Genomic DNA, 13,499 nt, shown 5'->3' on the forward strand with positions numbered 1-13,499 from the left:
TCTGTCCAGGTTCGAAACCAGCAAGGAAGGCCGTCATGGCACTGTATGCTGTATCGAACAATGCTAGTTCTGTTCCTGAGGAAATGTTTTGCCTTACTCTCAATCATGATGCTTCATTTTTCACGCCCGCTGTGCACTCCCAACATTTTTACGTGCGTGAAGTTTGTGTTACGGTTTATGATTGAGTGTGGGTGGACTTGTCCATCGATACGAAACAAATCAGTATTAATAAATGTTCTTCTAACTGCTTATCAACTGCTCCCTTTAGCTAAGCAAGATCTCAAGTGAAGGTTTCATCTAAACTAATTGGATATATAATCCATGTATATATATTTATAATGCAAACATTCATATATATATATATATTTATATATATTTTATATATGTATACATATGTGTATATATATATATATATTTATAAAATTGAAAACGTAATGAGTTGAAAACAGTGAAAAAACTTCCAGCCTCCACCGGGATTCGAACCCGGGCCTCCCGCTTTATATGCGGACACCTTAATCACTAGGCCACGGACGCTGACTGCATGTCCAGAGGTTCGAAACCGGCAAGGAAGTTCGTAAATTACTGTAGGCGTTTGTTACCTGTGTCGAACAATACTAGTTCTGTTTTGGTGACATATTTGCCTTACTCTATAGAGATCAAACATGATTCTAATTAACTCGAAGTCATTTGTGATTCCTATGAAATGGATATATATATATATATATATAAATATATACATACATACACACACACACATACATATATATATATATATATTGTAGCCAACCTTCTGTGGAAGGTCTAAAGGAGTGATTGTATAGAGATTGTACAGTGATTGTATCGAGGTCTACCCGTCTTACCATGTTACGCCCGGCTACACATCATGCAGGCAAACACATTACACTGCATACCGTATAAAAGGGTGAGTTGATGCCCTCATATTATGTACGGATGCATAAACGAAGATTGTAATTCAGCTGGTTGCTTTTATCATCGATGATTGATCAAACGTTGATTCCTTGCCAACACTTTACATCAAGTACATTATTACAACATCTTCCTCGAAACGTGTAGAATCCTATACAGTGGATTAGCTGACAAAAATGATTTCAACAGAATTTCCCATTGATACATATTCAAGGCTAGACTTTATATCTACTGGGGTATATGTATTTTAACCATACATCGGTTGCAAGTAATTAGTAATATATGTTTGACCAGAAATTCCATCATATTCAACCTTGGCGTTTCATTCCGCAATGTTAAATTGACATGACCCTAATTAGTTTTATTCCGAAATGATAAGGATGTGGGTGGAAGGCCGGGTGGGGGGGGGGGGGGGGTGAGTATCAATCAATCAGCGTGCTATGATCGCTTCATACGGAAGTAGCTAGAAGTATTTATGCATACTTACAAACGCCACGGTCAGGTAAAACAAATATTGCGATGATGTCTTTTTTCACATCATATATATAGTTTCGATTCGAATTTAGTCGTTTCATCCTTCCCGTGTGTGTATCTTCATCCGTCTGTGAGAGGGTTATGAACCAGTAGCGCAGCCAGCGGGGGTGGGGGACATGGGAAAGGAAGAGAATAAAAAGGAAGGATAATTAAGGGAGAGAGAAAGAAAGAAGGAAAGAAAGGGGGAAAGATAAAAAGAGAAGAGTTGGGATTATTGACGAAGGAAGGGAGGGGGGAGGGATGGAGAGAATGAAATGGGGCTTGATAAGGGAGGTATGGACGGGGAGAAGGAAATGGGGTTTGATAATGTAGGGAAGGACGAGTACCGAGGCCGGAAGGGCGTACTTTGTATAGAATTATCTACTTTCTCATTCCACAACCACCACGCGTTATGCTACAAACCGATACACACCGGCCATATCCCATAACTATACAGGATGTGTTAGTATGCTGCTATCAAAACTATCATGGTGCACGTGACTCTATCAACCTACATCTGTACTTCTGTCCATCCGTAATTTAGAACTTTCCACAAAATTCCTCCTGTGTACATTCCTTGGACAAAAGTCTTTAGCAACCTCGGTTAAATCCAAGTCATCGGTCTTAGATTTGTGTACATTCAATAATAACAGACTGTTGTATCTATTTTGTGACATTGTGCTTCTCAGGTAATTCTTTAGAGGAAGCTGTGTGGAGAACGATCTTTCAGCTGAAGCGGTACTTAAAGGAGCCAACAATTATATATGAATGAGTTTTGCAAGTTCTGAAAGTTCATAAAAATATGGGATGCCATTTTAAAAATAGCATGTGCAGACTAAAAATAAATAAATAAAATATTAATATTAACAACGGCTTAAGATATCCAAAAGACAGTTCTTCATCAAAGAGGTACATTTTATTTGCCAGTAGGGCACATTTTGCTAATTTGTAGAAAAAAACATGGGGGAACGTGCCCCCAGTGCCCCCCCCCCCGGCTCCTACCTCCCTGGCCTACTCCGTATGCATGATTTAGCCTAAAGAGCGGGCTTGTACATTCTTAACAGCCTGGAAGCAAAGAAACATGATGAAGTACTTATAACTGTACAATACAAAGATGCATCATGGGACATATGTTGTCACATTACGGACGCTTTATTGTCACAAACGGCATCCTATGCAAGCCTAATTTGTGAATTATGAACAAACAAGGTACTTCTTAGGCTACGCCATAGCTATATGTAGGCATACGTGCATCTTCCAACCAAGCCTGCTCAAAGTTCGGAAGTGGATACTATATATAGGTTTAATCCCAAGCTGTATTAGCTTTTAACACATTATTCTGAGCATGATTGTTTGTTGTGGTTATTAGGTAGGCCTACTTACCCGATTCCTGCCTTGAAATAAACAGAGAGCTATCGCGTCGAACATCAATATGGAGAGAAAAGGTTTGAATATTTTTTCTTTTGCTCAGAAATTTATCTTCATGATTTTTAGTTTAATGTTGACATTACAGTAGGAATCAGTTTTAGAGGCCAGTATGAGTTCTGAGTGTGAGTTAGAATGACAAGGTGGTCTATTTTATCTACCTAGTAATGTGATGGTCTTTAATGCCTACTCATTCATTATGCTAACTTCCTTGAAAGAGAGGAGACCACCGTGTTTGAGTGAGAAGCTTGCGTTAAAACATACAGAATACCTTTTTTCCCCCTCTTCTAACTATAGGCTTAACAACAAAATAAACTCAATAGGTCCATACATCTTCCGACCCGATTCAGTTAGCTATACTTTGCAGTGGCGTAGGAAGGTAGTTTTGAGTGGGGGGGCTGAAGACTGATAGCCGGCCTGGGGGAGGGGTCTAAGGGGAGGGGGTGTCCCCCTCCCCTTTGGAATTTTTTTGCATTTCCAGGTGGCCTCAGATGCAATTTGGTGCAATATAGCACACTTCAATACCCACTCCATTTTGTAAAGAATTTTGCATTTTCACCTGGCCTTAGATGCAATTTGGTGCTTCAAATGAGATTTTTTTCTCATTTGGAAATGAAAAAGGGGTTTTCTGACTTGCGGAGCGGGGGGCGGAACGATACTTCCGCCCCCCATATTTTTCACTGGGGGGCTGGCGCCCCCAGCCCCCCCCGGTTCCTACGCCCTTGATACTTTGGCAGAAAACAAGGAAATTTTCAGACAGAGAAAGTTCATCAGCATCATTCGCAGGATAAAAATTACATATATTTTGCACTTGAACTAGAGCATGAAGCACATGGTAAATACCCCCTCCTTTCCAACGTATTGAATCTCAGCGAAACAGTGCCCATTCTGACTTTATAATTCGGTCATTCGTCACTTTAACCCCTTACCCGGGCCTTTTTCAGTAACTCTCATAGCCTATGTCGCATGCAGCCTTCTGCTATACAGGGAATAACCTGCCAGCTTTTCTTCCTAGTCCCGGCAAAGTTAAACCCTATAATACATGCTAGCATAACATTACTTTGCAATCACAGGCTTTGGGATGGATCGCGCTTGTTCATTTGCTCACGCATTTGACCATTCTCGTAATGACCATAGACAGCAAATCAGCATAGGCTATGTCAAGACCGATCATTTGGTTAACAATGGGGACGATAATCATCACTGTCTTGTCAATAACGTAATCGGTTATGGTATGTCTTGTAAAGTGCAATCAGATTAGAATCTGTTGATGATACCACTGTAACTACCAAACAAATGATAAAGTCTAATTACCATATATCAATCGCGTTGCTTCACCAGAGACTGGTGAAAACAACGTGGGAGGTCTATATGCATGGTGTGAACAAAGGTTTTCCAAGTCAAACACATTCTATATAGTGCCTCAGAATGTAATGTATTTGATATATGCACTTATATACATCTTATTATGCCAGTTAGGTTTACTTGTAATGATATATCGTATAGAGTGCATTTTCGTGAACAAAAGCACACAGTTCCTTGCACATATATCGGCCAGGTCGATAACGCGGAACCGCGGTTTCCGCGTTTTCGACCCGGCCCACATATATCCGTCACAAAGAAGCACTGCACATTTCTTATGGATGTTTTTTTCAGCGGGGATGTGGATAATTGGGTGGCACCTGTTGGGTCAGGCTGTTACATGACGTGGTTATAGTATGTTCATGGAGCTATAAACAGATAGCTCCATGGTATGATGCAGTCAGAACCCAACGTCAAATACAGAGTTAGTCTAGCCATTTTGGCCACATAATTTTTAATCTTCCTTCGGATGCATGCTTTTCTTTAAAGTGGCCATGACACGAAAATTTCAAAGTCCTATATTTCTGGGATCCATCAAAGAATGTTCTCTAGAACATGTATCAACCAATCTGCCAGTTTAAAACTTGATTTTTCAAGTCGAAAATTGAGAATGAATTTACCCTTTTCGGCGTTTGAAACTTTGTTTACTCGAAAATTTTCCGATTCGCATGACGTCATGTGACGTCACGTTTTGAACACATTTGTTGTCGCTGCTTACGATCCTCCGAACATACCATTCACGTACATAGTAGACAAGTACACATACCACTAGTAGTTACTAAACAAAACACCGATCACAAGTGCGATATCAAATCAAAATTTCCTGTGAAATGGCGGATCCAGAACCAATTGCGGCAACCGAAGTTCAAAGTGATAATGGTTCTTCACTAGGCAGTGAAATTGGGCTATAATTAGAGTGCCCTTTCTCATATTCGAAGCAGAGAGTGAAGGCGATGATCATTCCAATATTGAACCGAACGTTGAGGGTGGAGCGGAGGTGTTAGAACCGTATCAGTTCGAGCCTGTTAAACGAGCCGAAATTGAAGCTCCACAACATATCGAAGAAGAAATCCGTTCGAAACCATTGCAAGGAACCTACAACGTGGTAAGAATTTATTAACGAAGCATTTAAAAACAAAATCGAGTCCATTTTGTGCATGTGTTGTTGGAATTCGCGGAACACCCTAAACCGTATTGTGCGTTGTGTTACGGTAACTTACAACCCATATGTAGAGTGTGTAGTACTAGTAGGGTTGGTTGCATACTGAAAGTTTGGCTCGGGATGTAAGTTGCATTATGCAGCCATGCTAGGTAGGCATAATAAGATATTTTTATGAACTTAAAGAGGCCATGACACGAAAAATCCAACTCATCGAGAGTAACTTCCTCTGAATCTATGAGAAAATCTATGTTCAAAACTATCCTCAACACCTTGAAAACCGCAAGGACTAATTAGTAATTAACGTTTTAATATTCGCAACCGAAAATAGATATCTGAGAATGCGATTTCACAACAAGACAATGATGACGTCATGTTAGGAACACACGTGCAAAGCCCAGGCATGTATCGGATGCGCGACGATCATACCGTTCCATATACACTCACATTTACACTGAGAGAACAACCACTGTATTACGCTATATCGTTAGAAATTTCAAGTTTGTTTTACAACTGTTGTAAACTATCCGAGAGAAATGCCGGTCCGTTGTGTTGTTGGGGGCTGCATACATATCATTACCCATGCAATTAGCCTTCATCCATGGCTGAAGGACGAAAAAAACACGGCGATTATGACCACGTTAGTGCACAACACCAACGCCGATTTCACTGGGCCTAGCCAGTATGCAGCTCCGAATGAAGCGAACACTTCACGGAAGCATACTGCGATCCCTCCTTTTTGTTATGAAATAAAACAAATGGACTTTAACGGTTCGACATAAAAGAGTCATTCTTCTGTCAAGTAATCCACAAAAAAAACTACTCTGAAGACCAGATCGGGGAACAGGAAACCTCCAATGGGGCGAGTGGCGATCCTTAGGAGGTAGCGCGCCGAGCACTAGTAGTACTATAGTATTAGCGTTACTACACTGAAGTCGCAATAGACGAAGAGATTTTACTGTATCATCTAAATTAACACCCCCTTCATTGCTCTCTTGTATACTAATAAGCTATGAGGTTAGCTTCAGAAGCGATGGGTTACATCTACTTGTGAACAAATCTCAGTGCCCCAATTTATTTCTGGAATATGCTGGATCAGTTAGTTATAGCAATAATTTCTTATTCCTATTCCAGGAAAACCATTTTTATGTTGTGGAGGGAATGGGGGTAATGGGGATGGGTCAAAATAGGTAGGTAAAAAGATTTTATTCCAAAGGGTGTTTAATTAAATCTCAAAGCGATTTATTTTAAAGTCACAGAGCCAAAAATTCACACAACATAGTTCAAGTGTTAAATCATTGAACAAAATTGATTCAATATCAGTTCTAGACAGTCATTCTGGACAATCTGAACTAACATTAACAACAATCATTGTATTATATGACATTAAAGTAAAAATGTACTTTCCATAAACATTATCATTCCTTAATTACACTAATGTAATTTGTGACATCAAAGGAGGTTAAAAGAAAACAACTTACATGAATTTTTTTGCTTTAAGCATACAAAGCAGTTGTATGTCCATCGCTATCAATCGTTGTTGTGACAAATTAATTAGAATAATCCAGAAGCAAATACAATAAAGGGTTATTTAAACCAAGAAACACTGCACGAAGTAACTCACATGCAAAAATGTTACACAAGCACGACGACACGTACAACACTGATGGGCAATGTGAAACACAGCATCACACGCATTAAAACAATCGAAGACCATTAACAAAGTGTACTGCTGAGTTTTTGAAGAAAGCCTACAAAACAAACCAACTGCTACTGAAGAAACACAGTCTAAATATTCAAGAGTTCTGCTGCCTCCATTGGTCTTTATTATGACTTTTCTGTCAAATATCATTGGTGATATGGATATTTTGGCTTCCAGATTAAAGGTACGAATCAAACGTCTGGGAGGTAAATGCCCCTAAAAAGGTCAATGCCCGTTCCCTTATGCACATATTATATGACATCACGGTCACGCCAATACTTGTGTCCAAATGCTTCAAAACATGCCTTTTCTTTCATTGTTGATGTTGGGTCTGGAAAATAACCTTTTCATCCTGAATTAAAAGTCTTGAATTTCAATATATCAACACTGAGGGAACCCTGACGGATTGATAATCCAACACAATCGTAGTTTAGAAAAGGTGTTTCTGGAGGAATTTCTCAACCTAGGCTTCCTATACAATGAGTTTTCTCCTGGCAACTTGAATCCAGTGTAATGACCATTGGCTGGAAAATCACTTCTGATCCTTTGGACTGCACATGATGGTAGCACAACCCTGACGTGTCTTGCTAGGAACCCCAAGTATCATTGAACCTGTTGACCGTAGGCTATGTATCTGTACTGCCTGGGAAAAAATTTATGAAAGTACAAAATGTATTAATGTTGGCCCATGATGTCCACAATAACAAGCAGGCATACAATGTACAGTTATGGTTACATTTGTTGTGATTTTACACCTTCCATGTATCATGAAACATTCTTTTGTTTCAGAAAATTGATTTGCAAAACTCCAGGCCAAAGTACTAGCCAAGTAATAATGAGTATGAAATAACACATATGCCTACCTAGCATGGCTGCATAATGCAACTTACATCCCGAGCCAAACTTTCAGTATGCAACCAACCCTACTAGTACTACACACTCTACATATGGGTTGTAAGTTACCGTAACACAACGCACAATACGGTTTAGGGTGTTCCGCGAATTCCAACAACACATGCACAAAATGGACTCGATTTTGTTTTTAAATGCTTCGTTAATAAATTCTTACCACGTTGTAGGTTCCTTGCAATGGTTTCGAACGGATTTCTTCTTCGATATGTTGTGGAGCTTCAATTTCGGCTCGTTTAACAGGCTCGAACTGATACGGTTCTAACACCTCCGCTCCACCCTCAACGTTCGGTTCAATATTGGAATGATCATCGCCTTCACTCTCTGCTTCGAATATGAGAAAGGGCACTCTAATTATAGCCCAATTTCACTGCCTAGTGAAGAACCATTATCACTTTGAACTTCGGTTGCCGCAATTGGTTCTGGATCCGCCATTTCACAGGAAATTTTGATTTGATATCGCACTTGTGATCGGTGTTTTGTTTAGTAACTACTAGTGGTATGTGTACTTGTCTACTATGTACGTGAATGGTATGTTCGGAGGATCGTAAGCAGCGACAACAAATGTGTTCAAAACGTGACGTCACATGACGTCATGCGAATCGGAAAATTTTCGAGTAAACAAAGTTTCAAACGCCGAAAAGGGTAAATTCATTCTCAATTTTCGACTTGAAAAATCAAGTTTTAAACTGGCAGATTGGTTGATACATGTTCTAGAGAACATTCTTTGATGGATCCCAAAAATATAGGACTTTGAAATTTTCGTGTCATGGCCACTTTAAAAGAGCTTTGATCCCCGAAGATCTTTCTCCACCAAACTTTGACTTATAAGGTAGCATACTCCATATACTTGCCCCATTGACTTACACACTAAATCGTCAAAGTAATATGGTCCTTGCAGAAGTTATCATTAGCTGAACCCTCAATATCACTGGATAGCTGAAACGTTGGCCATTCATGTTACGTTCTAACTTTCCGTATCATGGAAAGTCAGCTTTAATGACCTCGGGGCTGCACTCTTTCCTTCTTTAAAATCCTTGATGCACCTCCAGCCCTCCAATACTGATTCAATCCTGTTCCTAAATCAGTCGGGAAAAATTTTGAATTTTACATTATTTATTCTTGCGTTTAGAGGTATAGTTAAATATAGAACTAAATATGCCTCAGAATGTACCAAGTGCACTCTATGTTTTTATTTTACTTTTTTCTTCTTCTTTCTGATGGTTCTGATACCGAGCACGGTGTCTAATGTTAACGCGCGAGGTTCAGACACAATTTTTAATATTGAACACCTAGCGCTGGGTCTGATCCGTAATATATACACTGTGAAAAAGTAAATCTTTTGTCACTGTTCATAACGCGTGGCGGAATTTGCTACTTTGATACCTTTAAAGGGCTTATGGAAAAACTGAACAACGGTGAAAAAATCGTAGTAGCAGAAGGTTACATCTTCCAGTTTGAAAGGCGATGCTACCTTAAAGCAGGACCATTCGTTCCAGTTGTCGTCTTGGAGCGCCCGGACCTGGTCAAGCAATTACATCACGAGTTTGTCAGAGCCGGAAGTGACGTAGTACAAGCATTTACGGTGAGCAAGATGCCTTTATGCGTTTTTACATAAATAAATGTAAAGCTGTGCTTATCTTCTTTATTATTATTATTATTGATTTTTTTTTCTCAACTGTAACTCAAGTGAGGAAACTCAAATGAAATATCAAATGATCAAACCCCAAAAGGAAATAGAAAAAAAAATGGTTAATAATATACATATTACAATTGTTGTTTCTTATAACTGGATGTTATAAAAAAAAAAAAACTTCATAATGTTAATTTTTATAATTCATTAATTTTCATTGTAGTATTACAGTCATCGTGAAAAGATGAAACTCATCAACCGAGAAGGAGATTTGGAGAAGATGAATCGAATGGCCCTGAAGATTGCCCGCGAGGTCGCCGATGAAACAGGAACACTTATGGCCGGGGACATCTGTAGTACCAACCTATATGACCCTAAAGATCCCAAGAAAAATGAAGCTGTGAAGCAATGCTTTGTGGTAAATTTATTTGCTCGTTCACCGGTACTCATAAAGTAAAAGTTGACATTGAGCAGTTTAGGTTGTCTTCTCAAAACGCAAGATAAGTGGCTTCCATAAACATTATGTTCTTATATATACAGTACCCGATACATGTCGTTAGCAGAGAGGGCCTGGTGACATATAATTGTCCCTGATCCCCTTTGTGTACTCTTCATTTTTTTCTTTCCGATTCACACAGTTGACGTACTTATAATGGGGGCGGGTGGGTGGGGAGGAGGAGGGAAAGAACCGGTAGAGGATATGCCATGTTGTTGCCTTTCTAATATATATAATGTTGTTTTTTATTTCTCTTCTAGGAACAGGTACAATGGGCGGTGGAAGAGGGCGCTGATTTTATAGTAGCAGAGACCTTAAGTTGTCTTGGTGAGGCTTTGATAGCTCTAGAGGTTATCAAAGAATACGGAAATGGTAAGCTGATAAGAGGTATAGAGAGGGTGGGAGGAATAATGACGTCGGAGTACACAGCCTCACAAATAAGACATCTTATATATACTTCCACGGCCCCCTCCTCGCCTCATGAAAAACACACGCTCCTACGCCCTGACGTATACAAGTCAAAGTGTGACAACTTCCTTTCGATTCTAAACCGAATCGTTTTCAGATGCGTACATCCAATCATCCACATCGTTTTCTCTTAAATATCCATGTTCTTGTTGTGAATGGTATCTGCTAATGAAATGCGTTCTGTTGCCCATAAAAGTAAACATTTTCGTTTGGATATACCTTAAAGGCATTGAAGACTCGCCCCAAACCGCTTGCGGCCATCTGAAAAAGTTAACTTTCTGTTGCTTGCAAGTGACGTTTTGTTCGTGTCGCTACAAAATGCAGACAGAAATGAAACGTGATACCTTGTTATCTTTTATCTAGACCTGAGGTGTCCATCGCTGCTATGTACACTGTGTTGTGTGTATTGACCGTAGCTGTATGTATTGACTGTACACTAGTGTCTAATTACCGACGGTAGCAAGTTGTGTGTGTATTTTCTGGGATCGATGGTGGTGTCTAACACTTCTGTTACACCTCATTCAGATTACCAGCATTATACGTTTCTTTCTGCGCGAGTCTTCACACCCTTTAACTCTTTATGCCTAATTGCGATAACATGGTGATATACAGACGGTATACTCATGAATAATCATATACATACAGGTGTTCCTGCTGTCATCACTCTCGTAGTTCATGACAGAGAGCATGACGAAGGGAACGCGTACACCCTCGATGACGTAGAAATCACCGAAGCCATGAAGAGACTTGAGGCTGCAGGTGCTGACGTGGTTGGTCTGAATTGTGCTCGAGGTCCCGAGACGATTATCCCATTGATGGAGAAAATTAAAAAGTCAGGGGTCAAGGTGAGTTTTAGCCGCAATACTCAGCCGTTTTAACGATTCCAACCGAACTTGCGCAATTCGCTTTAACCTTCATTTTATGAGTATGAAAAAAAATAGACAAGAAAATCATCTGATTGTCACTTTTAGCTTCAAAAAGCCGAACTCTGATATGACGTCATAAAACCAACTGAAAAAAAAAGGATATATATTCCAAACTATATTCCTAGGTGTGATGTATGCTTCGTACAGGTTGTGTTAATTTAATAACACGACACCTAATCATCCAGAAGTACCACGTGCGCATGCTCATAGTAATGAAAACACTTCTTCTTTTGTGTAACAATTCAATCAGCCAAGGAAGGACGAAGGTTATAGAACAGTACATACATCAAGCCTATATATTATCACACATAGCCACTATGAAACATTAATGTTCATTGTCGAAGGTATTTCCAGCTTGATATTTTTAAGATATCCATTCCTTGTCTATAAAAAATCGCATCATATATTCATGTCCTATATATAGTTCATTCGAATTTTTTTCATAGATTGTTTTCCTTTCGTCTGTTCCGAATCGTAGGTACCTCTGGCCGCGTTACCTGTGATGTATCGAACTACCAAGGCGGAACCAACTTTTATGAGACTCACAGATCCGAGGACAGGTATGACCATTTATTTTTCATTTTATCCGTATAAATTTTATAAAATTGAAACATCAATAAACATTCACATTGGGAACGAACACAATTCTTTTGTGTGTGTGCGAGTACTTTATTTTGTATTCTGACTGAGGACTTTCAGAAAATGAATTCCAAGTCCTCAGATTTTATTTCAAAAGAATCACCATGTCCTCGGAAGGATTCTGTTGTTCAGGGGAATTGATATGATATATGGATTTAAACAATGAAAAAAAACAATGAGGTCCTCAGTCTTACTGTAAAATGCACATGTCTGTGCTTGTATGTGTTTGTTTGTTTGTTTGTTTTTTGTTCTGTTTTTGCTTGCTTATTTTTTGTTCATAGTGCTTTCTCCTTCCGTTATTTATTGTATACACTAGGCAAAAAGCTCTTCCCGACCGACTTGGACTGCGCTATGAGTTCTCGTAGTGATATCTTCGAATTCGGTAGACGGTGTGATGAAATCGGTATACCGTACCTTGGTCTTTGTTGCGGTAATTCTCCCCACTACACCCGAGCCCTGTGCGAGAGCATTGGAAGACGCCCTCCTGCGTCTAAATATTCCCCGGACATGAGCCTTCATTGCATCTTCGGAACTGATGACAAATTGAACACATTCCTCACGAAGAATGCGGTCGATCGAATCGTGAGCTAAGCAATGTGATGAGTGGTATTCACACATGGGGAAGAAATGGGAATTTTTTGTTTTATTATTATTTAAATCATTTAGAAATTGTTCAGTAAAATTTCTTTTAAAGTAAATGGATGTAGGGAAGTTAAATGGGAACAATCGTTGTGATGCCACAAATGGAGTGGGACTTGAATGACCATCCTTCTGGACCCCATTCTTGTTCAGTGCCACTACTACCCCTTCCCACCTCCTCCCTTCCCAACTGTTTCATTGCTGGCGTAATGGTGTTCTGATTAAGAAAGGTTAAGGTCTATTGTGTCTATAGGGGTGTTGCATGCTTGTTGTTGAATCATTGTATACATCATTGTCTATGGACAAATTCAAGGTCAAGGTATATTGGGACATATTTATAGTCAACATGTCCGTAGACCTCTTGATGACTAGTGTCTTGGGACACTCTTTATGGTCAGGGTTTATGCCCCGTTGGACATATTCATGTTCAGGTGCGTTATAATATTCATGGTCCGCAAGAATTACATTTTTTTCGTCAATTGTATACGATTTTCATATTCTTAGATTTAACAAAAGACTCGGCCCGACTTATAAACAAAACTAAGCAACAGTGCGATTGATATTAAACTTTATTTCAACTACGTAATAAAATACAAAAAATAATTCAGTTCTATATTTCTGTTCTATTCTATGTGTATGAAGGTCTGTTACACTACTTCCTCTATCCCCCACCCCGCCCCCGTACAGTCTGTTAGAAAAAT

At 39.4% G+C, this 13,499-nt stretch overlaps 1 protein-coding gene across 1 annotated transcript; it reads left to right on the top strand.

Annotated features, from left to right (window-relative positions):
* Nucleotides 1-2,724: 2,724 nt before the first annotated feature.
* Nucleotides 2,725-13,405, top strand: LOC139962965 (betaine--homocysteine S-methyltransferase 1-like). Its single transcript, XM_071963388.1, has 7 exons — nucleotides 2,725-2,885; nucleotides 9,392-9,582; nucleotides 9,854-10,048; nucleotides 10,387-10,498; nucleotides 11,240-11,439; nucleotides 11,999-12,080; nucleotides 12,476-13,405. The coding sequence occupies exons 1-7, from the start codon at nucleotides 2,873-2,875 to the stop codon at nucleotides 12,748-12,750; spliced, it is 1,068 nt and encodes a 355-aa protein (XP_071819489.1). The 5' UTR covers nucleotides 2,725-2,872; the 3' UTR covers nucleotides 12,751-13,405.
* Nucleotides 13,406-13,499: the final 94 nt, after the last annotated feature.

The sequence above is a fragment of the Apostichopus japonicus genome, chromosome 21 (assembly GCF_037975245.1).
Source record: "Apostichopus japonicus isolate 1M-3 chromosome 21, ASM3797524v1, whole genome shotgun sequence".
NCBI lineage: Eukaryota > Metazoa > Echinodermata > Holothuroidea > Aspidochirotida > Stichopodidae > Apostichopus > Apostichopus japonicus.

Bases quoted from the DNA above. Each gene is read 5' to 3' on its own strand.
- LOC139962965 (XM_071963388.1), top strand. The intron at 10,049-10,386 runs GTAAATTTATTT...TTTCTCTTCTAG, and splicing joins CTGTGAAGCAATGCTTTGTG to GAACAGGTACAATGGGCGGT. The intron at 10,499-11,239 runs GTAAGCTGATAA...ATATACATACAG, and splicing joins TATCAAAGAATACGGAAATG to GTGTTCCTGCTGTCATCACT.